The sequence below is a fragment of the Toxorhynchites rutilus genome, chromosome 2 (assembly GCF_029784135.1).
Source record: "Toxorhynchites rutilus septentrionalis strain SRP chromosome 2, ASM2978413v1, whole genome shotgun sequence".
Classification (NCBI taxonomy): Eukaryota; Metazoa; Arthropoda; class Insecta; order Diptera; family Culicidae; genus Toxorhynchites; species Toxorhynchites rutilus.
This window is the reverse complement of record NC_073745.1, coordinates 119501587-119525129: the sequence shown is the minus strand read 5'-3', so window position 1 is coordinate 119525129 and position 23543 is coordinate 119501587. Positions and strand designations below refer to the sequence as shown.

At 36.6% G+C, this 23543-nt stretch overlaps 1 protein-coding gene across 9 annotated transcripts in view; it reads left to right on the top strand.

The window, feature by feature from the left end:
* LOC129768148 (nyctalopin-like) overlaps nucleotides 1-13954 on the top strand; it is a 324518-nt gene extending 310564 nt beyond the window's left edge. For all 9 annotated transcript variants that reach the window (XM_055769594.1, XM_055769596.1, XM_055769595.1 and 6 more), the window contains 2 exons: nucleotides 6455-6615; nucleotides 11812-13954. In XM_055769594.1, the coding sequence (XP_055625569.1) occupies nucleotides 6455-6615; nucleotides 11812-12835 (1185 nt within the window). In that variant the 3' untranslated portion in view covers nucleotides 12836-13954. The remainder of the gene's footprint in view (nucleotides 1-6454; nucleotides 6616-11811) is intronic.
* The last annotated feature ends 9589 nt before the right edge of the window (nucleotides 13955-23543 follow it).

Sequence of the window (23543 nt, the reverse complement as noted above, 5' to 3'; positions counted from 1 at the left end):
CCTGCAAACAAAGTGTTTTTCATTGAAATAGAATACTCATTTGATACACAGAAGTTAATTTTCATTAATAATTTGAATTTTAAAAACGTGTTCATTCTGCCTGAGAGCCAATTATTATTTTTGGCGCCCCCTAAACTGGTAAACAAAGCTCAATGCCGTCAACGCGAATATAACAGTTGAAAAGACGAGGGACAAATGAAACTAAACTGATGTCTTAACACGAAGAGCGAGAGACGGTCAGTTCATTTGAATCTTACAGCTCACACACTCTCTTCAATTCTACAGCTCTTTTCTCTCCTTCATCATCATCAAAGTGAGCTGAAGAGCTGTTTGATTTTTTTTGCGAGCTGTTCCGCGTCAACTCACTTCAAAGAGTCGATTCTTCGGAACAGCTCATGAGCGGATGGCACATCTCTATTCTGAACCTTGTATGTACGCAGGCCCTCCTGCTGCTTGGTCCGCTGGACGAATGAACTTGACAAATTCAGCTTATTGGTGACATCCCGGACCGAACTTCTCGGATCACGTCTAAACTGCTTAACTACGCGCTTGTGATCTTTTTCACTGACGGAGCATCCATTTTGCCGTTCTTCACCTTCCGGTCGATGGTTAGGTTCTCGAAGTATCGTTTTAGTACTCTGCTGACCGTGGATTGGATGATTCCCAGCATCTTACCGATGTCCCGATGTGACAACTCCGGATTCTCGAAATGAGTGCACAGGATTAATTCACGACGCTCTTTTTCGTTCGACGACATTTTTCCAAATTTACGAAAAATTGACAGTGAAGCATGGCCAACGTGATCTATACACTCTTATCTGATTATAAGCGAAAGCTGAAGATATAATTCCTAAAAATTAAATTTCTACAGCGTTTTTTCCGTGATGCAATTTGATGTGACACACCCTTTATAATGTTTTGTAAGCGTGTTTGAATGTTTTAACGATCTAGAAAATTAATCGAATGTGATCAATAAAACAGAACGGATGAAAAGATTTTAACGAAAGTGCGTGTTTCTTCATTCAATGTATTTCATTGACGTATCTGACATGACTGATCTCATTAAAGTTAAATCTAAAGTGGAAAAAGTGATATATTTTTGTCGAAAAGTAGAAAAATGAAATGAAAAAAATCAGTGTAAATTTCGTTTAATTGTTGTCTCGTTGGTAGAAAATATGCGCTTGCCGTTTTCAAGATGGAATGTTCATGAAATATGAAGAGCAAATTTTTCATTTAAAATTTTTGGTTTAAAAGCATGTTAATTCCACCTGAAAATCCATAACCATTTTCGATTCAAATAAATGGAACACGGAGCTCAATGTCGGCTATGTTGAATTGTTTGGCAAGGTTGCCACATTTGCATAACTCGATTGGACTTGAGTCGAACGTATTACAGAATGCAAAATTACAATCCGTTCGGGTAATTCTGACTGGATCAGATTCCAGAATACGGGTTAATAGTCGATCAGTAAACAGTTCTGAAATTTCTAAGGAAATTACACTATCAGAGCCTATCGATTTTGTCTACGAATCAAACTAAAAATGTGTGTATAAGGTTATCCTCGCTTCTTTCTTTTAATCGAATACATCCAGAAATATGTGGGATCGAATCCCACAGAACTTCTTTTTTTGATTGAACACACGCTATCTACCTTCACGCATATATCGATCATAAATTGTTGGCACAGCTCACGACATCGTAGAATTCCTGTTGTCCTGATCATATTGAATCATCATATGATACAATTCAAAATGAAAATTTTGTTCATAATGAATGAATTACCTTTAGCGGGAATCTCGTTGTTTGATGTTTATGCAATATCCGTCTTGTCCCTTCAGAACGGCTCGAGGATATTCAAGGCGTATTGTTTCACAAATAAATCTCAAAACACGCTTCTCCTTTACATGGAATAAATGTTTGATACAGAAAATATGATAGTACAAAGACAGACCCTCCCCTGTTCACCCCTTAGAGAGGGGGAAGGAGTGTCTATTCACCAAAGAAACATTTCGTGCCCCTAAAAATTTTCACATGCCAAATTTGGCTCCATTTGGTTGATTAGTTTTTGAGTTATGCAGAACTTTGTTTTTCATTTGTATAACAGCCCACCCTAAGAGAGGGAGGAGGAGTATCTAACCACCATAAAATCATTTATTGCACCCTAAAACCTCCACATGCCAAATTTCGTTTCGTTTGCTTGATTAATTCTCGACTAATGCAGATATTTGTGTTTCTTTTGCATGTCAGGACCTATAGTTAAGCAGTTTAGACGTGATCTGAGAAGTTCGGTCCGGGATGTCGCCAATAAGCTGAATTTGTCAAGTTCATTCGTCCAGCGGACCAAACAGCGGGAGGGCCTGCGTACATACAAGGTTCAGAAGGCTCCTAACCGCGACGAAAGGCAAAACATGGTGGGGAAGACGCGAGCCCGGAAGCTGTACACCGAAATACTGACGAAGCCGCATTGCCTGGTAATGGACGACGAAACCTACGTCAAAGCGGACTTTCGTTAGCTACCGGGCCTGTTGTTCTTCTCCGCAGAGGACAAATTCAGCGTTCCGGAGGAGATTCGCAAGCAGAAACTATCCAAGTTTTCCAAAAAGTACATGGTGTGGCAAGCGATCTGCTCTTGCGGAAAGCGGAGCGCCCCCTTCGTGATGACCAGCACGGTAAACGGGCAGGTTTACCTTAAAGAGTGCCTACAGAAGCGCTTACTACCACTATTGAAGCAGCACGAGGGCCCGACCATCTTCTGGCCGGATCTCGCTTCGTGCCACCACCCGGAATTTTAGACAGTAAAATAAAAACTATTAAACAACTTTTGGCATTTTCTTTTTATTCATACTTCGAGCCCAAGCCCGTATGCTTGCAACTTCCTCTTTACCCCGTCCATAAGGTTCTGTACAACGTCAGGTTGTAGTTTTTTTTTGAACAGAAATCCATTTTCTCTTGAAGTCCGCCTCCGATTTGACAACTTTTGGGTTCTTCCAGAGGACCTGCTTCATAATCGCCCAATATTTCTCTATTGGGCGAAGCTCCGGCGCGTTGGGTGGGTTCATTTCCTTTGGCACGAAGGTGACCCCGTTGGCTTCGTAACACTCCAACACGTCCTTTGAATAGTGGCACGAAGCGAGATCCGGCCAGAAGATGGTCGGGCCCTCGTGCTGCTTCAATAGTGGTAGTAAGCGCTTCTGTAGGCACTCCTTAAGGTAAACCTGCCCGTTTACCGTGCCGGTCATCACGAAGGGGGCGCTCCGCTTTCCGCAAGAGCAGATCGCTTGCCACACCATGTACTTTTTGGCAAACTTGGATAGTTTCTGCTTGCGAATCTCCTCCGGAACGCTGAATTTGTCCTCTGCGGAGAAGAACAACAGGCCCGGCAGCTGACGAAAGTCCGCTTTGACGTAGGTTTCGTCGTCCATTACCAGGCAATACGGCTTCGTCAGCATTTCGGTGTACAGCTTCCGGGCTCGCGTCTTCCCCACCATGTTTTGCCTTTCGTCGCGGTTAGGAGCCTTCTGAACCTTGTATGTACGCAGGCCCTCCCGCTGCTGCTCCGCTGGACGAATGAACTTGACAAATTCAGCTTATTGGCGACATCCCGGACCGAACTTCTCGGATCACGTCTAAACTGCTTAACTACGCGCTTGTGATCTTTTTCACTGACGGAGCATCCATTTTTGCCGTTCTTCACCTTCCGGTCGATGGTTAGGTTCTCGAAGTATCGTTTTAGTACTCTGCTGACCGTGGATTGGACGATTCCCAGCATCTTACCGATGTCCCGATGTGACAACTCCGGATTCTCGAAATGAGTGCGCAGGATTAATTCACGACGCTCTTTTTCGTTCGACGACATTTTTCCAAATTTACGAAAAATTGACAGTGAAGCATGGCCAACGTAATCTATACACTCTTATCTGATTATAAGCGAAAGCTGAAGATATAATTCCTAAAAATTAAATTTCTACAGCGTTTTTTCCGTGATGCAATTTGATGTGACACACCCTTTAAATGCAAATCCAAAATGGGCCACGTCAGATTTCCATTACCTACTATTAGTTGTTTCGTTACATACCCGACGATTTTATTTTAATCTCATCAATGCCCTAGATCAGGGGTTTTCAAATGGTGCTCCGCGGGAAACTTGTGCTCCGCGAAGTTATAGCAAATGCTCCGCTCGAAAACCCACCTTGGAAAAAAAAAACATTCTTCAAATTAATTTCACTTATCTTGTTTATTCCGAGTCAGTTGTCATGTAACTGCGACGCGCAACCGAAAAACAGTTGTTACCAGTTGGGTGACGTCAATGAAATAGGATTTGTTTTATTTATTAAATAACGTAAGTGCTCCGTCAAACATTTTTGCCATAAAAAGTGCTCTGCCATAAAAAAATCTGAAACCCCTGCCCTAGATTAATGAAGAAAGGGGTGTGATAATTACTAACTGCTACTTGCCTAATTATTTTCTAGCTTTTAGTACATCATCTGTATTGTTATTAGGTTTAATCAAAATGAAACCGTTGAACTTAAAAAATGTTTTTAATCATTTTATTTTTATGTTTTTAGTACATTATCTGTATCATTAGCATATTACTCTTCAATTAAACCATTCATCAATTTCTTCAAAATTTTGGATTTACATTTTTCATCAATAACTGTGTTCTACTAGTCAAGCTCTTTCATTTAATACCCATATTGATGAGGTTTTGAAAAAAATATGGCGCCATCTTGTAGTGGCGGCCATTTTGGATTTCCATTTTTCATGAATAACTGTCTACTAGTCAAAACCTTTCATTCAATACCCATATTGATGGGGTTTAGAGAAAATATGTATTCCGCCATTCTGTATTCTATTAATCAAGCCCTTTCATTTGATACCCATATTGATAGGATTTTGAAAATAAATATGAATGGCGCTATCTTGTAGTAGTCATCTTGTGAAAATACAATAAATAATTGAATTATTAAGAAACTTTTGTACCAAAACCGTTTCCATCTAGTCCCGCTGCTTAACGCACCCGTTAATAAATTCTACAATAAATAATAGATAATTTCTCTCGTTGCCCGGTGTCCGGATTTAAAAGCAAAAGTGTCCGGATTTCGAAGCATGATTAAAAAAGTGTCCGGATTTAAAATCACGACACGATGAAAGAAATTTCAAATTTTAATCAAATATAACATGACTTTGTGGAGTTCTGTGATTAATAACATAGATGAAGGCCTTCTAATTCCATAGGAACGCTAATTTTTAGTGCTATGCTATGTCAATATTTTTTAGTAGTTGAAGTTATATTCATAAGCGCTTAAGCGGATTTCGATGCATTACTAGACTCATTTCTTGCGTTCACGTACCGTTTTTCTAAGAATACTGTAGCTAACATAATTGTGGTTCATGATAGCAAACGGTTTTTGCCATAAAAATTAAAAAAGGACAAAATGAAAATGTGGTGTTGGTAAAATGAACACTTGCAACATATCATACTAAATGGAATTGATTTATGTGTTGTTTTTTTTGTCTAATTTTTTTAAACGTTATTTGAATAATAGGTGGCTGATGATTTTTTGAAGATTTCAGGTTGGATAAACCAAATTTCACCGTAGTTTTGTTTAAATATGACGCGCATAAAACTACATTCTATTTCTGGTATAGTGTATACTTTGACATGCGACAGTTCTACTGAAGCACAGAGTGACTCAAAGTCATGAAATTCTTAAAACATAAGAGGACTATCAACACAACATCACTGGTCCAGAGACAACGCTTCATAAATGTATTGAATAATCTATTACTCTGAGGATCTTCATGAATGTTGGTACATCCTAAAATTTCCAAGTGTTCAATAAACACGTAAAGTAGTAAAGTAAACTATTTTGACGTAGGACTACGTATATATTTAAGGGTGCAAAATTACAAAACATATCACGATTTCATGAAATAGTTTTTAATAACTCTTTTTTTTCTGCGAGCCAACGGGAACTCTACCCTTGCAAAATTATTAGGCTTTCGCCGGAGTATATAGGAAACTTCTGTAGAACATCTAAAAATATGAATGGAACTAATTACAGTTATAGACAACAGAGATGAAAAGAGAAAAAAAATCTGCAGCTCTTGAAAAATATTGATGTACAATAAAAAAAATTTAATAAGCAAGGGTAAATTTTCAAAAAATTGGATAGTTGTCATTTATTTCCTTGCCTCTGTGCGGATTGTTCGCAACAATTTTCTAGTCTTGATTAGGCTTATGGTCTCAAAAACGAATACGGCCATGTCTTGGACTCAAACACCTATATGTTTAGGCGAATAACTTTTTGAGAAACAAATTAAATGGAATATTTTTGTTATGCTTGCGAATATTCCTAGAATATACACTTTGTCTAGCAATATTTCAATACAATATGAGAAGAAGTGCATGGGCTGAGCAAATCGTAATCACAAACCTTTTTCCATTCACAGGTCATTCCAACATTGCAACTTTCGAAGCTCTACAACTTAACTTCACTCTCGTTGAGCGGAAATTCCTTCGTCCAGCTTCCGGCAGTGTCTTTCCTGAATTTGTTCCATCTGAGGGAGCTGCACCTGAACCGTTTGGATCGGCTTGAACGCATCGAAGCAAGGTGAGTATTTTATCTCCGAGTTGAATATTCATATCTCCAACCACCCTAGGGATTTAAAAATAGCAAAATTGTAGATAAATCGAGAATTTCCAAATCACTCTACAAACATGTTAAGTTATCAAATTTTGGCAGTCATTTATTCTCGATGAAATCGTCACAATGTAACGGCCGTTAAGGCCCCCATCCTTGTATCCAGCTGCCGTTAAATTTATAGTGAAAATATTTGTGAGATCATAAATTCGCTCTCCCTCCAGCCAGCGGTTATACAAATATATAGACAACCAACGGAGCAACATTGTTTGCGGTGTTAATTTCATTTAATGTCTCAATATTAGTCCACCGATCGAATCGCACCGTCCGTCCGTCGGATCATCAATAACTTTGCTGTATAGTTTTATGGTTATCCGTGGGTACTTATGGTTGATACTTACAGTTTCTTGTTGGCACGTTTGATTGAGAGTAAACTGCGTTCGGCAATCCTTAATCCGGTTTGCCTTTGCACAGCCGGTAAAGTACGTAAGCTATCGTTTGCTTGATGTTGGAATTCGATTGCTATCATTAAACCGGTGATGTTGTGACCCCAATTAAGGTAGAGTTTACATTGTAAGGGATGAAAATCGTTAAATCTGCTGCGTTGAAAGTTGATTCTCGATACACAGCGTCTGATGATAAATTTAAATCTACTGTATTCATAAATACAAATATAATTCTCAAAACGAAAATTTACTGGTACAAAATCCAATTATTATGTAAATCGATTGGTTTAGCTATCGAGCGCCTCGTGAAAAATTTTAAGAAAACAAAAGCATACTGAGAACAAAAAACCAAACATATCGTTTGCTAAGAACAAAAATATAAGTAAACACACAAATGATACGCATCGGATTTACATTACGTTCCCGGAATCGAATTGCTATTCCACAAGCGTTTCATGAACGTGTTTCACATGACAACGACTTGTTCGTCCATTCATGAGCGTACCATTCACAAAACCTGTAAAAAATAAGAGCACCTAGCTTTTTGGGTACAGGGGTGATAAAAAATGCAAGTCTCTCTTTTTTATAAAGTTAGATGTCTCTATTCAAAACATCGTAATGGGGAAAATGTACTTACGAGAATACAAATGTGCCACAAATGTATATTAACGAGGCTCACCAAAGGCACGAACACGTATATTTCGTACATTCCGCCCTTCATCAATTGTTTTTATTTCGCGCATAGCTTTTCCCTGTTGCGTATTCCAGGGTGCTAGGAAAAAGATGAGCCAAAAATATAAATTATTTCAATGTTATAAATATTATCTATTTTGTACTCTAGGCGACCATGGAAGAAAAATTAACTTAACATCTGACAAACAATTATTTGGCTGTAATGCATATAGTTCTTCTTTCGAAAACCTTTATTAATCAGACTCAATTGCTAGTCATCTAACATTTACAGAGTCAAATTTCACCTTAAAATATAACTTATTTCCAATATAATTTATACTAACAATTTAATAATAACTGAATCTAACACTAGATTAATTGAACAGGATTAGGATATAGGACTAACAGTGTTAGAGGCGAAGGAACTCTATGAGTTTAACACGTTTGTCGCCCAAAGCGGCTTTTCTGAGTTCCTTGCGGAGCCCAACATGCGGAAAAATTATTTAATGAAGATCAAACTTAGTTGGTAGACAACTTTTACATGATTCAGCAATATTTAATTCAATTTGAAAAAGAATTGACTACAATAACACATGCATTTTGGTTTCGCAAAAAGCTGCAGTACAAACCATCCGCACTAAAAATTAATAAAAAGTATAGTATAAATATTATAATGATATGGTTATAATTTTATTATTTTTCTACATATCCTATAGTTACACTTTGGTGCCTATTCTATCAAATTCCTTTTCAAAATCCTATTCAATTTGAACGAGGAAAGTGTCGCCCACATCTGGGTAACGGGGCGATGAAAGTGTTAAAGCCTCTATAATTCAACAACGAACGACTAACAGTTCGGCTGAAAAGTTTATAAGGTTACACAGTAAAACTATTTTTTTTTTGCAAAATTCAATTTTATTATTCAACATAATTGCCTTCGCGAGCGATACAGCGATTATAGCGATTTTGCAACTTTTCGATACTATTTTTATAGTATTCTTTCGGTTTTTCCAAAATAGGCCCTAGCTTTGGTAATCACTTCATCATCGGTCTTACATTTCTTGCCAGTGAGCATTTTCTTCAGGTCTGCGAACAGAAAATAGCCGCCAGATCTGGAGAATACGGTGGATGTGGAAGAAGTTCGAAGCCGGATTCATGCAATTTTGCCATCGTTTTCATTGATTTGTGATTTTTCAATTTTTTCAACATTAACAAAAGTTGCTTCACTCTCAATGCTGTAACTCACGAACCAATCGAACGATTACTATAAAATTTTGACAAGTATCAATTGAAAGATGGTGCTTTGTGATAGTCAAGTAGATTTTTGAAAGAGGCGCCATCTAGACGTCAACATCAAGAAAGCATTTCCAGAACACTACCTAGTCGGTCAGGATTTTCTGAAGACGTTTTACGAAATGTGCTGCATAGAATTATTCGTTGAAAATTTCGTTGGGGTGTTTTTGGGAATATTGAAGATGTAATTTCGCTAAGGAATATTGAAAAACTACTTGAATATTCGATAAGTTCAGCAATGAACGATACATATTAAGGCTGGGAGTTAAATTGAAAATCTGTTCAAATTGTTATCAGTGGTACAAAATATTTGTAGAGTTTTATTCTTAAACTAGCTGACCCGGAAAACTTCGTTCCGCCCAAATTTATTTTTTGTTATCACATCCACGTTTTCCTACTAAGCGCACGTTCATATGTTCAATCGCAGAACTGTTCATGTATTGATCTTCTAATCTACCTCTTAAAATTATTTTGTACTTGCAAATAACATATTTCTCCGTTACATGGAATAAATGTTTGATACAGAAAATATGATAGAATGAAGACAGCCCTAAATCGGACAATTCCTTTCTCCTGTTTTACTCTTATCAACACATTCGGCGATCCATTTTTATTTATATATATATAATACAATGTAGGAGTGCGTTTAATCACTTTAAAATCCATTCTCACTTTCGAACGAAGATCAATTTCGTTACCGCCAACATCAAATGGACTAATAACGCTTGCCAATATGTAATTGTAGAACTCATGCGAATTGAATATTTCGAATTTTCCCATTTTTCTTCAGAATTTTCCGAAAATTTTAAAACTAACATAACTATATGTTTGGTTGAAATATGTGCATTATTTTTATGGAACTCCCTCTCCTTTCCAGAGGGACATTTCTCGTACCCAAAAACCCTCACATCCCAAATTTGGCTCCATTTGCTTGATAAGTTCTCGAGTTATGCAGAAGTTTGTGTTTCATTTGTATGGGAGCCCCTCTTAAGAGAGCTTCCGAAAACCTCTATATGCTAAGTTTGATTCCATTTGTTTGATTAGTTGTCGAGTTGTTCAGCACCCTGCGCCCTCCCCCTTTTTAGAGAAGGGAAAGGAATGTCAAACCACCATAAAAACATTTATTGCTCCCTTAAACCTCCATTTGCCAAATTTGCTTCCATTTGTTTGATTAGTTCTCGAGTTATGCAGAAATTTGTGTTTTATTTCTATGGGAGCCCCCACCCCCTTCTCCTTTAGAAATGTGGGTGGAGTGTTGAACTACCTTTAAAATGTTTCTTGCCCCCTAAAACCTCCACATGCCTAATTTGGTTTCATTTGCTTAATTAATTCTCGAGTAATGCGGAAATTTGTGTTTTATTTGTATGGCAGCACAGTATAGCTCGGAACTCGCACCGATTGATTACCGATTGATTTTGCTGGTGAAAAACTCTCCGAACATTCATTTCAAGACTTTCTTAGTTTTAAACAATAAAAATCACATCTCTGATTTTTAGATATGTTATGTAAAAAACCTCAGCTTTCAAGACAAAATGTATAAAATAGAGCCCTATGTCTCTTAACCATGTAAACCATAAAAAAAACAAATGCAATCAATAATTACGAGAACAAAATCCGAATTTTGTATTTGTTGATCTTCTAAATCGGTCCAGTAATTCGAAAGTTATTTAATTATCCATTCAATGGTATATTGTTGATCTTCTAAATCGGTCCAGTAATTCGAAAGTAATGAATTTTTTGTAAAGTTTATTTCCCGAATCCCCCTTTTTCGAAACGAGCGCCCCAATAAAAAAAATACGGGTCTAATATTTTCCGATAAGAAACAAAATTATCAGTTTTAACGAAAACCTGAGAACCACTATATCTGAGAAGCACTTATCATTTGAGCAGCATGTACACACAACATAAAGTAAAAACTTTTCGGCAATAATAACGTGAAAATTAAACATGAATCTAACTGTTGGGTGTGTATGTTTTGTTTTACGACTCGTGAAACACAATTCTTTATGCTTCTCGGAAGACCCAATTGCGTATTAAGATTGCAGTGCAAGTTTACGACATTTGTATAAAATATTTTGTGAGTAATGCAACAGCTTATAATCATTCCGGGAATGCGATATGCCCTCCGGAGGCATTCGCTGAACAAAACGCGCGATGGTAAGGTACGTAGTACACGTGGGGCGGCGCGTTTATGTACATTCCCGTCACCCACTCCATTTTCATAGGTCGAGCACCCGAATCCACAAATCCCGCAACATAAAGAAGGAACTTTTTATTATGAACATGTCTGGGTCCCGCATGTAGCTTCCGCCCGAAAACAGGCAGTAACCATTCACAAGTATGTGGCTCCCGGGGAGGATTTAGGATTATTACACAGAGCCACCAAAATGGGATAGAAAATAGCAACTCGCGCGAGCTCACCGAAGGCATATTCACTTCCTGGTTCGTTTTTTTCCTTCACGTTTATTCGGTTGGGCCATCGCCCAGACGACTCTGGTCTCTGCCCCCCGAGAGAGCGGGGCATACGAGAATCATAAAGCGGAAGAGTTTACAATAAAATGTGCCAATTTATGGCCGCAATAAGATCGTGGTAAAATTTGCACCAGCGGTTTTCTATTTGGATTGAGTCGAGCGAAGATTGGTTCGTTTCCTGTTTTATAGACAATGTTGCTATTTTATTATCGCAATAGGTTGAAGATGGACGGCGAAAAAAATGATGATTTTATTTCATTTTATTATTTTTTTTTACTTTCAGAGCGTTTGTAGACAACACGTACCTCCAGATTCTGACGCTGGATGACAACCCATCGTTCAGTGCGCTTCCCGTGAGGCTGTTCCATGGCAATCCACATCTGATCGATATATCGATTCGACGCAACGCTTTGCTATCGCTCGATGCGGTGCAGTTCCCACTGGATCGGCTCCAGCGATTGAAACTGGCCGGCAATCCGTTGGTTTGTAATTGTTCGATCCGATGGCTGTGGCGACTAGTTACGGGGACTGTGGATGAGGACGATAGTGACGGGGTGGGGATGATGGGTCGAAGCGGGGACAATTTGGCCAACATCACCACGGTATTAATGATTGATAAGGATGAGATCGGGTGTGATTTGAATGAAGATGGTTTGGTCACGAGGAGAATACTGAGGAATATGTCCGAGGGGGACATCAATTGCCCGGCTCATCTGGTGACGATACTTAGCGTCGGATGCAGCATCTTCATTGTTCTTCTTGTGGCACTCGTAGTGGTATTCTACAGGAGAAGAATACACCATAAGAAGAAAATTCTACAGGAGCGGAAGAATGTCCACGAGAGGATCGTCCCACAGAAGGTAGATAAGCTCGAGTTGGAGCGATACCTGGCTCAACAAGTGTTGGCGAATGATTACCGTGAACTGAGACCTTGTGATGTTCAGACGCGTTATGATAGCAAGTGTTCTACACAACCCCTGCACAGTCCCGATCCAGAGGAATCCGATCACTACGAGAACATCGATTACCTCCAACATCAGCGAGCTTTGAACCACCACAACCATCCCTACCACCAGAATCAACATCCCCATCCATACCATCAGCAGCCACAGAGTGCACCAGCTATGACCCTCCAGCATCCCAATCACTACTCACAGAAGTACCCTCCATTGCATCATCCAGAGGCCAACAATACCCTCCCGGTACATCCCCAGCAGCGAACCCAGCAACAGAACCATGCCTATTCTCCGAATTTCTTCATCTACGCGCTGTATTCCCACTTTATCTTCCTGCTGTTGATATTATGATGAATTACAGCAATCCCAAGGCCCCCAAGGTGCTCCGAAAAGCTCAATGCGCTGTGTAAAACCCCCTCCGGGTGGATGTTTCGTTTACTAGGTCAAATACTTTCTATCGACTAATTACTAGGAATCCAACGCTCATGTTCTTTGTATACAACATATATATAAACATACACAAAATATTTCTCACAAAACACCAACGCTGCATACAATCATTCACAGAGAGAAACAGACATTTATTTCCTATTCATTTGCTAGCAGAAGATAAAAAAACAGACAAACAAGAAAAGACAATTTATTCATGATATAAATATTAACGAAACCGACAGAAGCATACAAAACAGTTAGCTATAGATGAAGCAAGTGAAACAAGAAATGGAGGATATAATCTATTTTGTACAGCCATTTTCATATTTATAAGTCGTCGAAACTTCAATCAAATTGTATATTCAGATGCAATAATGTAAAATTAGCGCTCAGGTTTTGTTTGTTCGTTGCAAACAGTGGACAAAAAAACTTTATTTGTTGAATCTTTCCCCTCCCTGTATTGCCATACTAGCGAATAAGTTGATTTTTTTTTGTAGATTATGTTGCCATTATTTTCCAAGTCATCGTTATCCGTACTTACAGGAAACAAGTAATCTATTTGATAGGATAAATCTTTTTAGTTGATATTTTATCCCAAGAAAAAATCATGTTTCAGAAGAATGTTTTTGCTGTACAACGATTTTGTTTTATACTTTTTATTCGTTTGTAGGAGGAAATTTACCCCAAAACGTAAAACAGAAAAGACAAACAGATAACAAATGTAGCTAAGAAGAATTTATAATGAAATATTCAAGCTGCCGGCTTGAAGTGAGCGGAAAAAAATAATGACAACAAAAAAAAAGCTATTTGAACAACAACAATTAACATTAAGCTGCTTGATTTCGGTTCGTTTCGTGAATAACTAACAGTTAAAATGTACGGAATAAATATATATATATATATATATATATATATATATTTAAAAAATGAATACATTTTCGGCAAAATATGAAACGACAGATGTAATATTATGAAAACAAAAAAAAACATACACACCCACTCTGTTCGAACATAAGTTGTTATAAGACTGAAGACTATTGCGCAAAATAAAGAATTGAAAAATTATTATTGCTGGTGTATGAGTTTTTACTTAGTTTCCGAAATCAATGACGAACAAAAGACACTGTTTCGATAAAACATTTCAGTTTATGAGTAAATATAGTTTATAATTTAATAGAATTTATAATGTAATCATTTTTTTTCTAAATTTTGAATTGTAAATATTAATTATGCTCTCTTGAAAGTGGTCAGATGTAGTCAAACACTTCTGCCAGTACTCTTCCCGATCTTCGAATCATTTCAGAAATTCATTGTCCCGATGACCTTGTAACTAGTTCAACAGGTAAATTAACGAAAAAGACGCAATCTATTAAAATAGCGTTAAACAGATAAAAAAATGTTGTCCTGCTCACAGTGAAACATCCATTCAAAATTGATCATTGGAGTTATTTCTCGAAAAAAGGTTCAAGAGTGGTGTAACTGTAAATCTTCGAATGGATTGAATGAAGAAAGTTTTATTATCGACGCTGGTAAAATGCCTCAAACGAAACAATATTCCGATTTATTGGTTTTATGAGTTTTCCTTTCTATTTACGCGATGATATATAAAGGAAATTTTCGAAATAACGCTTTAGTAGAAACTGTTAGCTGCCCTAAAGGGAAACGATAGTTTGCTTTGTATTGTAGAAGCAGTTGATTGATTGATGATTCACTCTTGTCCCCAAGCATTTTGCGATTTTCTCGACATAAACTCTTCTGCAACTAAGCGCAAGTGGAAACGAAACTCTTATGATTACGCAAAACATCCAAAACAAGCAATGTTCGCAGCTTTGAGTAAAGAAAGAGACTAACAATTTGCCTCATTCTTCTTCGGTTGTATCGAAGATACTTTGTAGCCAACTCGCCTCTAAAATATGTCTCGGTGGAGATCCACTACTCCCTTCGATGCTGTGGGGAACCGCGGGTAATACGGACAGTGGGGGTAATATGGACAGGTGGTTGATTTGTATAGTTACATTTTGAACTTCCGATTTCTGTTAATGAGAACACCTTCTACATGTTTTTTCTATAATATTTGAGCCACCCTATGGCAATGAATACTGATCAAAAGTGGAAAAAGGAAACAAAAATCGAAAATCATACATGATTCCGCGTGAGGATGTAATTTTAGCTGCTTCGATATTAAGCATTTTGAGTAGTTTAATATCAAAATTCAATTCGCTGATGGTTATATTTCGGTTTGTGAGTTAACAGAGAAGCGATATTAGGTATGTACGGAAAAGTAAATGAATTTTTTAGTGCAAAAATTTAAATTATTGAAATAATTGTACTGGTGGGGTAAAACGGACAGTTGCCACTGGGAGTGAGATGGACTGTGAAAAGTCTGTTTAATCTATTCCTAAGGAATGCCCTGCGTCTATAAACGGAAATCAAATCGTCGTGTTGACTGTTTAGAAGCTGACTGGAACCAATAGCAAAATAGTTGAGAGTCTGTCCGTTCATACTACTGAAAAGCACGATATCACTTCTAGGTGGATTAATTCGATTTTTTCATCATTTAACGGACATTCGTGATGGGTTCAGACCTTGAATGAATACAATTATTCCTCTCGCGATCGATAAACCTCTACGCTTCATATACTACAAACCTGTCCACATTTCCCCCACTACATGTCCATTATACCCGCATCGAAAAAAAAGTTGTACTTTTCGGTCTGTTTTAATTTTAGTAAAAAACAATGAAAAAAAGTCACAGGAGGGTTGTGTCCGAAACACGACCGCATAGTTGACGTAGGATTCCGTTAGGCTATCTGTTGATTTTGTATATGTTTGAAGAATTCCATCGTTAAACTCTTTGATAATGATTTGGTGGTCCTGAAAAAGGCTTTGTTTTTTTTGGTTATTGGGTCATGTTGTTCACTCCACCAGTCTTTACCGAGTGATGATGGATTACCGAGAAGGATGGTAAACAGTCGTTGTATGGTGCGTATCAGATGAAAGATACCGAAGTGGAACGAGATATGATGAAAATCGCCCTCTGTGATCCTAGACGAGATGCCTCCAGTATTATGTATGGATGAAATAAAGAAAAAAAACTCACCAATGAAATATAAGATAATTACCAATACCCGACACAATTACAAATGAAAATTGAAAATGAACTTGGCCACACCATGGTTTTTGTTTATGAAAATTGAAATAAATCGTTTCATATTTCAAGTCATTTTTAACACAACTGCTACCATATATGAAATTTCACGAAGCAACCAACATTAAAGTTCCAAAATTAAATTTTATTTGCTAGAATTAATCGTATCACTCACCTTACTTGCAATATAAAAATTCCCCCAACTTGCATATATTTCCAAGGCCGATTTCCCCCGGGCACCTTGATTTTGGTGTCTCTGTTAGGGAACACTTTTCGGTGGGAACAAAAACTCCCCCTACTTTCATGTATTTACAATGCCGATTCCCCAGGCAGCTTGGTTTTGATGTCTCTGTTAGGGACCAGCCGTCGTTAATTTCGACCAATCAGAGGTGGGTATTTCCGTTAGGATAGGGGTCGAGATTTTTCAATTGTTCGATAGTTAGTTTCAATGTATATATTATTTTCTTCAATATAAAAAATTGTTATGGAGTGCCGAAATCGATTGACGCAAAGATTTCATCAATCCATCATAAAATGACTGAGCAAAAAGCGTTTGAAATTGGACAATTTTCACAATGTGCCCGATTTTCAATTTGTACCCCAATATGTTCCCGAAAGACGTAATCCTACGTCAAAACTTTTTTGTTAAACATTAGGTCTATTAGGTAGAAAAACAGTATAATGAATTGCAAGAAACTGCATCAAAGTTTTGGGAAACATGTTTTTCCAAAGATATAATTTAAGTTTTCCTCAACATGTCCGTTTTACCCCTACCTCCCCTATATCAAAGTGGCTGCATAATTTGTTCGTTATTCACAACACGGATAGGTAAACCCAGAAATGAAGCAAACAAATTAAAAAATTTTCGTCAATTTAAACCAATTAGTGTGACGCAAATTAAACCAATGTAATAATACTCACCATGTATGAGGTACGAATCTAAATTCTCGCAGCTTTTATGTAAATTCTACTTCATTAAAACAATATTCACCAATAAATCATTGGAAATCATGGCCCACCGCTAACTGTAACTGGCGGAGCCCGATACCGTTACGGTAAAAGTCTGCGTTTACTGGGGCTATCCACGAATCAAGCAATTTTTGGAAGTCTTCATACGACCGAAACTTCTGATCAACCAGACAAGGACCATCGACCGAAACAAGTAATATCTGAGGAATATGACAAGTGGGAAATAGCTTCCAATTTAAGTGTTTTCAAGTAGGTTTGAAGCGGTTTGGCAGTGAAGGCACAGCGTTGTCATGTGAGAACACATTTTTCTTAGCCCTGCTCGTATTGCGGCCGTTTTCTGCGCAATTCTCGGCGCAATTGTATCAGTTGAATTGAATACAGTTCCCCATCGATTCGATGCAGAAAATAAATAACATCGACCTAGTTTCACCAGATATACTATATCAGCCATTCCATGCCAAACCGATATAGTGGTTCTCAGATTTTCGTCAAAAATGGTTATTTTGTTCTTTATCACAAATTATTAGACCCGTATTATTTTCTTTTTTTTTGTTAGGGTGATTATTTCCATTTTAGGATGGTCCGAGAAAATCCATTTTTTTGCATTTTTTCCAAAAATGACTTAACTTTCATTCATATCTTTCGAACCACTGAACCAATTCAGATGTTCGACACATTAAATTAAAGTCAATTAGCTGGTTTTTTTTTTGTAAAAATGCTACAGATACAGAAAATTTGAATTATGTTTTCGTTATTGTTGCTTGTATTTGTTTTTTATAGTTTTCATAGTCTCGGGACCAAAGGCGATATTTTTTTTTATATTTTTTTTTTGGAAAGCAGATGATCGACATATCAAATTAAAGCCAATAGCCATATTACACTCTGAACAAAAATGGATTTTGTTTTCGTAATTATTGATTATATTTGTTTCTTATAGCTTACATCGTTTCGGGACCAAGAGCGCCATATTTTTTTATATTTTTTATGGAAAGCTGAGCATTTTTCACATAACATATCTCGGGACCAGGGAGACCTTTATTTTTGTTTTCAAGTTATGATTTTTCAAAGTTTACATATTTTTAGTTTTCGTTCAATATTTCTATGCGACTAGACTGGATGTATGTGACTATAATCCAATTAATTGGCAAGTGTGTTATTTTTTCAAAAAGGCAAGGTTAGTAGATTTTAAATGGTATGTCGATCATCTGAATAGGTCCAGTAGTTCAAAAGTAATAAATTTTTGACAAAAGTCATTTTTGGGAAAATAGGGAAAATTGATTTTCTGGACCATCGGGTAAATTTGAAAAATCATAACTCAAAAATGAAAAAAACGCCTATCTGGTTTCGAGATATGTTATGTGAAAAATCCTCAGCTTTTCAGAAAAAAAAATATAAAAAAATATAGCGCCCTTGGTCCCGAGACTATGAAAACAATAAAAAACGAATGCAATCAATAATTTTCTTTCAAGAAAGGCCAGACGATTAGCTTTAATTTGATATGTCGAACATCTGAATCAGTCTAGTAGTTCAAAAGTTATGAATTTTTGAAATAGTCATTTTTGGAAAAAAGAAGAAAAAGTTGATTTTTCGGACAACCCTAAAATGGAAATGGTTACCCTAATGAAAAAAAATACGGGTCTAATGTTTTGCGATAAAGAACAAAACTACCACTTTTGACGAAAATCTGAGAATCACTATATCGGTTTGGCATGGAATGGCTGTTATAACTTTAGTATTGTGAATATTTGTTCATCCCAACGACGTTAATATTTAGTAAAGTTAGTGAATCCACTTTATGTACTCGTCACAGAATCATAAAGAGATCCCTGCCATCTATGTCACTGGATCAGTTATTCACAGACGAAAAATAGATTCCTTAACTTCAAAAATTTTGTGGACTAACAATTTTTTTTTCAATTAGTTCAAATGCAAATCCATTTAACATTATAAACCAGCTTTCATTTGATCCCTATAATGTTTCTGTGTGGGATCTTTAAACACTGACATATTTTTACTTGTATGAAAAATTTCCCCTTCGTTTTTGATGATGAATAATTTAGAGCAATTCCAAATGAAATCGACAAAACATGAGTATTTTTGATTCGAATGAAAGTTTGTATTCCGTTTGGGTTGAAGGAAATATGAGTTTTCCACGGCAATTGGGATTTTTTTGACTCAAGCGTAACTTTTGAAAAGGGCGTCTAGATTTTAGTAGGAGAAATCTTTGATAATTTATATCTCAAAAACTATGAGTCGTACCGAAATAGTGTCTTAGAAAGAGTTATAGAGTATTGATGTCTAAACATGAAAAAAATATACACTGATAAAAATAATTGGTACTCTTTTTTTTATTTACAAAAAAAAACCTTTAATTTGCAATATCCAAAATACATATTTTTTAATTTTTTTTAAATTTTTTCATATAAAATAGAAGTCATGTAGAAAATTGAAAAAATGGGTCCAAGATGGTAAAACTATTTTTGACGAACTTTGTGTGAACATCGAATTTTTATGAATTTTCGAAACTTCGAATTTCTGTATGTTAACAATAATTTTTAGCCACAAATTATGATTCCTGATGTGATTTAAAACAAAAAAGCTCATTATAAACCTCCTTCTAAATGCAGCCATTCTCGAGATATTTTGAAACATATTTCTAATTTATTGTCTATTTTATAGTAATTATTCCCTTTTAATATGTTTGTCGTGTTATACCGTCATGTTCATGAAATTTTATGAATTTGCTTATAATCTCCAACAACTTTTCCAAATACATAATCATGGTAAAAATATATGTTTAGGAGTTACGTTGAAAAACATTTGAACACATGTGGGTTAATATAAAACGTAGCGATATTAAAAAATGTTTATTTTTGTCTTAATACAAACTTTTAACATGTTATACATGTTGCGCCAACAGAACACAACATTTATAAAAGAAAAAAATATAATTCTCTACAATTTGGACAAATAATTCCTATATTTATCGGAGTTTAAGAGATACTAATAATAATACAGGTCGGACTCGATTATATTCAGACTCGATTATATACATACTCGATTATATGTGATTCGATTATATACAATTTTGGACTCGATTATATACAGTTTGGAAAAAAATATTTTTTTTTTATTTCAAATATGACTTTTTTCAAGAATAAAAGTAACTTTTCAACGTTAAGGTGTAATTTAAGTGGCTATTACATGTACAGTAGGGTAAAAATCGTGATTTTTTTAGAAATAAATACTTGCACAGCTATTGTGTCATTACTTACAACTTCAGAAATAACTACAAAGCTTAACTTTGCCAGAGAACCTTTTTCATCTCTATAATAAAGTCTGCTTCATTTAATATTGGAACAAATTCTTTTGCTCATTGTGGCGCTCCTAGTGGACGTATTTGGAAACTTTTTTCACCCACGTGTCGGGAAATTCATTACCTTTCACCATGTATTTATGTCATAACACCAAACGATAGCATTTTGTAAACAACCGCCATGGAAGCCGAACGGAGAGATAAAATTGTGCACAGTTTTCTTGAAAATCCATTGTTGTCGGCATCTAAGCTAGCTAAACAGCTTAAAATGCCCAGAAATTCCGTATGGCGTGTTATCAAGCAGTACAAGGAAACATTGACGACGGCTCGGAAGCCGCATTCGAAGCGTCGGAGTGGAACTGTCGACCGGAAACTGCGTGGGAAAGTCATCAAGACCGTCAAGAGGAATCCCAATCTTTCAGACCGCGATTTGGCCAATAAGTTCCAGGCCGCTCACAGTACGGTGCGACGAATTCGTCTCCGGGAAGGAATAAGGTCATTCCGAGCCAGCAAACAGCCAAATCGGACGCTGAAGCAGAACAATGTGGCCAGAATCCGTGCTCGAAAGCTGTACGACCAAGTGCTGACCAAGTTCGACGGATGTATTCTGATGGACGATGAGACCTACGTGAAGGCGGACTTTGGGCAAATCCCAGGTCAAAAATTTTATTTGGCGACGGCTCGGGGGGATGTACCTGCCTAATTTAAGTTCGTGTTTGCGGATAAATTCGCCCGCAAGATATGCAGTTGTGGACAGAAAACCAAAGTCTTTCTCACTGACAAGACAATGGCATCAGAAGTCTACAAAAAAGAGTGCCTACAGAAACGGATTCTGCCGTTTATTCGTGCCCACGACCGTCCAGTAATGTTTTGGCCGGACCTCGCAAGCTGCCATTACAGCAAAACGGTTATGGAATGGTACGCAACGAACGGGGTCAGCGTAATACCGAAGGACCTCAACCCCCCAAACTGCCCCCAGTTCCGGCCGATAGAGAAATACTGGGCAATCACGAAGCGGAGGCTTAAGGCAAAGGGAAAACTTGTTAGGAACATGACTCAAATGAAGAACTGGTGGAATCAAATCGCCAAAACGGTGGACGAAAAGGGTGTGCGCTGCCTAATGTGCCGTATTACGGGAAAAGTTCGAGAATTTCTTCGAAACAGCAATGAATAATTTTTTTATTTTTTTTTATGAAAGAGTAAAGAAAATGCTACATTTATATGAAAAACAAATTATGAATTCGTTAATAAATGACTGAACTACACGCAATTGTTTGTGTTCCAATATTAAATGAAGCAGACTTTAAACAACGAATGGATGGATTGTTGCTTGATCATTGTTCCAGTGATGACTTTGAACTTCATCTTGAAGCACAAATGAATAATTTTCGGAAAAATCGCAAATCACAACAACCTCATTTTCTTGTAAATTAGCTTTTATATTAATGTAATCATGAGTAAGTAATTGTTCTATTTTTTCGCAAAAATACAATACAAATTCTTCCACCGGTTTTTACAAGAATTTCTATGTCGTATCGATCAGTAGAAATCCATTGTGCATAAGTGATTTCAATTAAATTGCGTTCCTGAAGCTCATCTAGAAACCAGTTTCCAAACTCGTCCATTGTTGGGCATTTTTTACATTTACGAAGGTAACAGTATTTTGATCTATTTGATATGTTACGTAGTATTTTTTCCATATATTCTTTGCATTCAATGTTAAAGGGATATTTTTTGAGACTATGAAGCATTAGATTTAAATTTTCATGGAATGTACAAACACAAACGCTATGATTTCCTGAACTACTCATCAATTTGCAATGCTTCGGACGCATTGATGCAAAAGAGCTAAATCCAATTTTGCAATTTGGATTAAGTTCCTTAAATCTGTTGAAAGTTTCCCGTAATGATGTTATTAATAACCTTTTTTGGATGTGTTGACGCTTCCCATCTTTGGCTACAGAAACATAGTCTCTTTTTCCAGGTAATGATCGACTGATATCGTCGTCATTATAAAATTCCGAAACATGATTTTTAACATCTTCACTTAAACTTGGTCCATATTTGCTATGTGGTGTCGGCAATACACGTTTTTCATTTCATTTATTTTTCAGATGAACATTTCTTACCGTTTTTCGGAAACGGTCTACAACACGAAAAAAATGTTTTGTAGTCCATTGTGGTATACTGTTATTCACTCTATAAGGAAGATTGTTCGGCTGATGAACGATGTTTGAATATGAGTAACTTTATATACATTATAGAGGTACCTTATACATTATAGAGGTAGCTTAAAGATACCTGACTTTATATACCTATACAGAGGTAGCTTAGAGATACCTGACTTCAGGTGTAATCTTTCTTTTCTCAGCATTGAAATCAGTTTAGCAAAAAAAAACGAACTGATTTTATTTACAGATATAAGTTCAAAAAAATTTTCAATGTCCAAGACAAGCCAATACTCAGTCCGCCACAGAGCCGATACGGTCCCGGCAAGGCCCTTGCAGCCAAATGGTCCACCAAGACACAAGTCCAACCGCCAGCGCCAGCTGGATTGACTTGAATATCCCCATCCAGAGAAATCGAGAAATTTTCCTTCACGAAAAATTTCTAGACCGGCCCTTACAAAACTTTTAAATTTTTATCCTTCATATCTGCAACACGCGCGCGACGCTCAAACTTTTGTAGACTACTTGTATTTTTTTTCAACTACTACAATATAAAAAAAATCAAAATAAAAATAAAAATAGTCCATCATCACCAAGATCATGACAGACATAATAGAGATTAATACAAAATAGAGAAAAAAAAATTAAATCGTCTTCACATTATAATCCGTTCAATAGAAACATCGTCAGATACTATATTCAATGAAAAAAAATAAAATAAAAAAGACTGCATAAAACTTTTCACATAAATTATCCGTTCGTATAAAACTTCGTCATTTAAAATTTTCGTCATAAAGTAAAAGAAAAATCATTCAGCTGTAATGAAAACACAGTTTTCACGTGTGAAACACAGCTTCTCTTAAACTCTGCTAATGTTGTTGCACGTTTAATATGTCTTGGCATCGAGATGAAAACATTTATTCCTTTGAAATATAACGAGCTTGGGTAGACTGTACAATTCGTAGTTGCTCTCCGTGATTGACCTGAACCAACCAAATTGCACAAAGAACAAATAGAATGACGCTT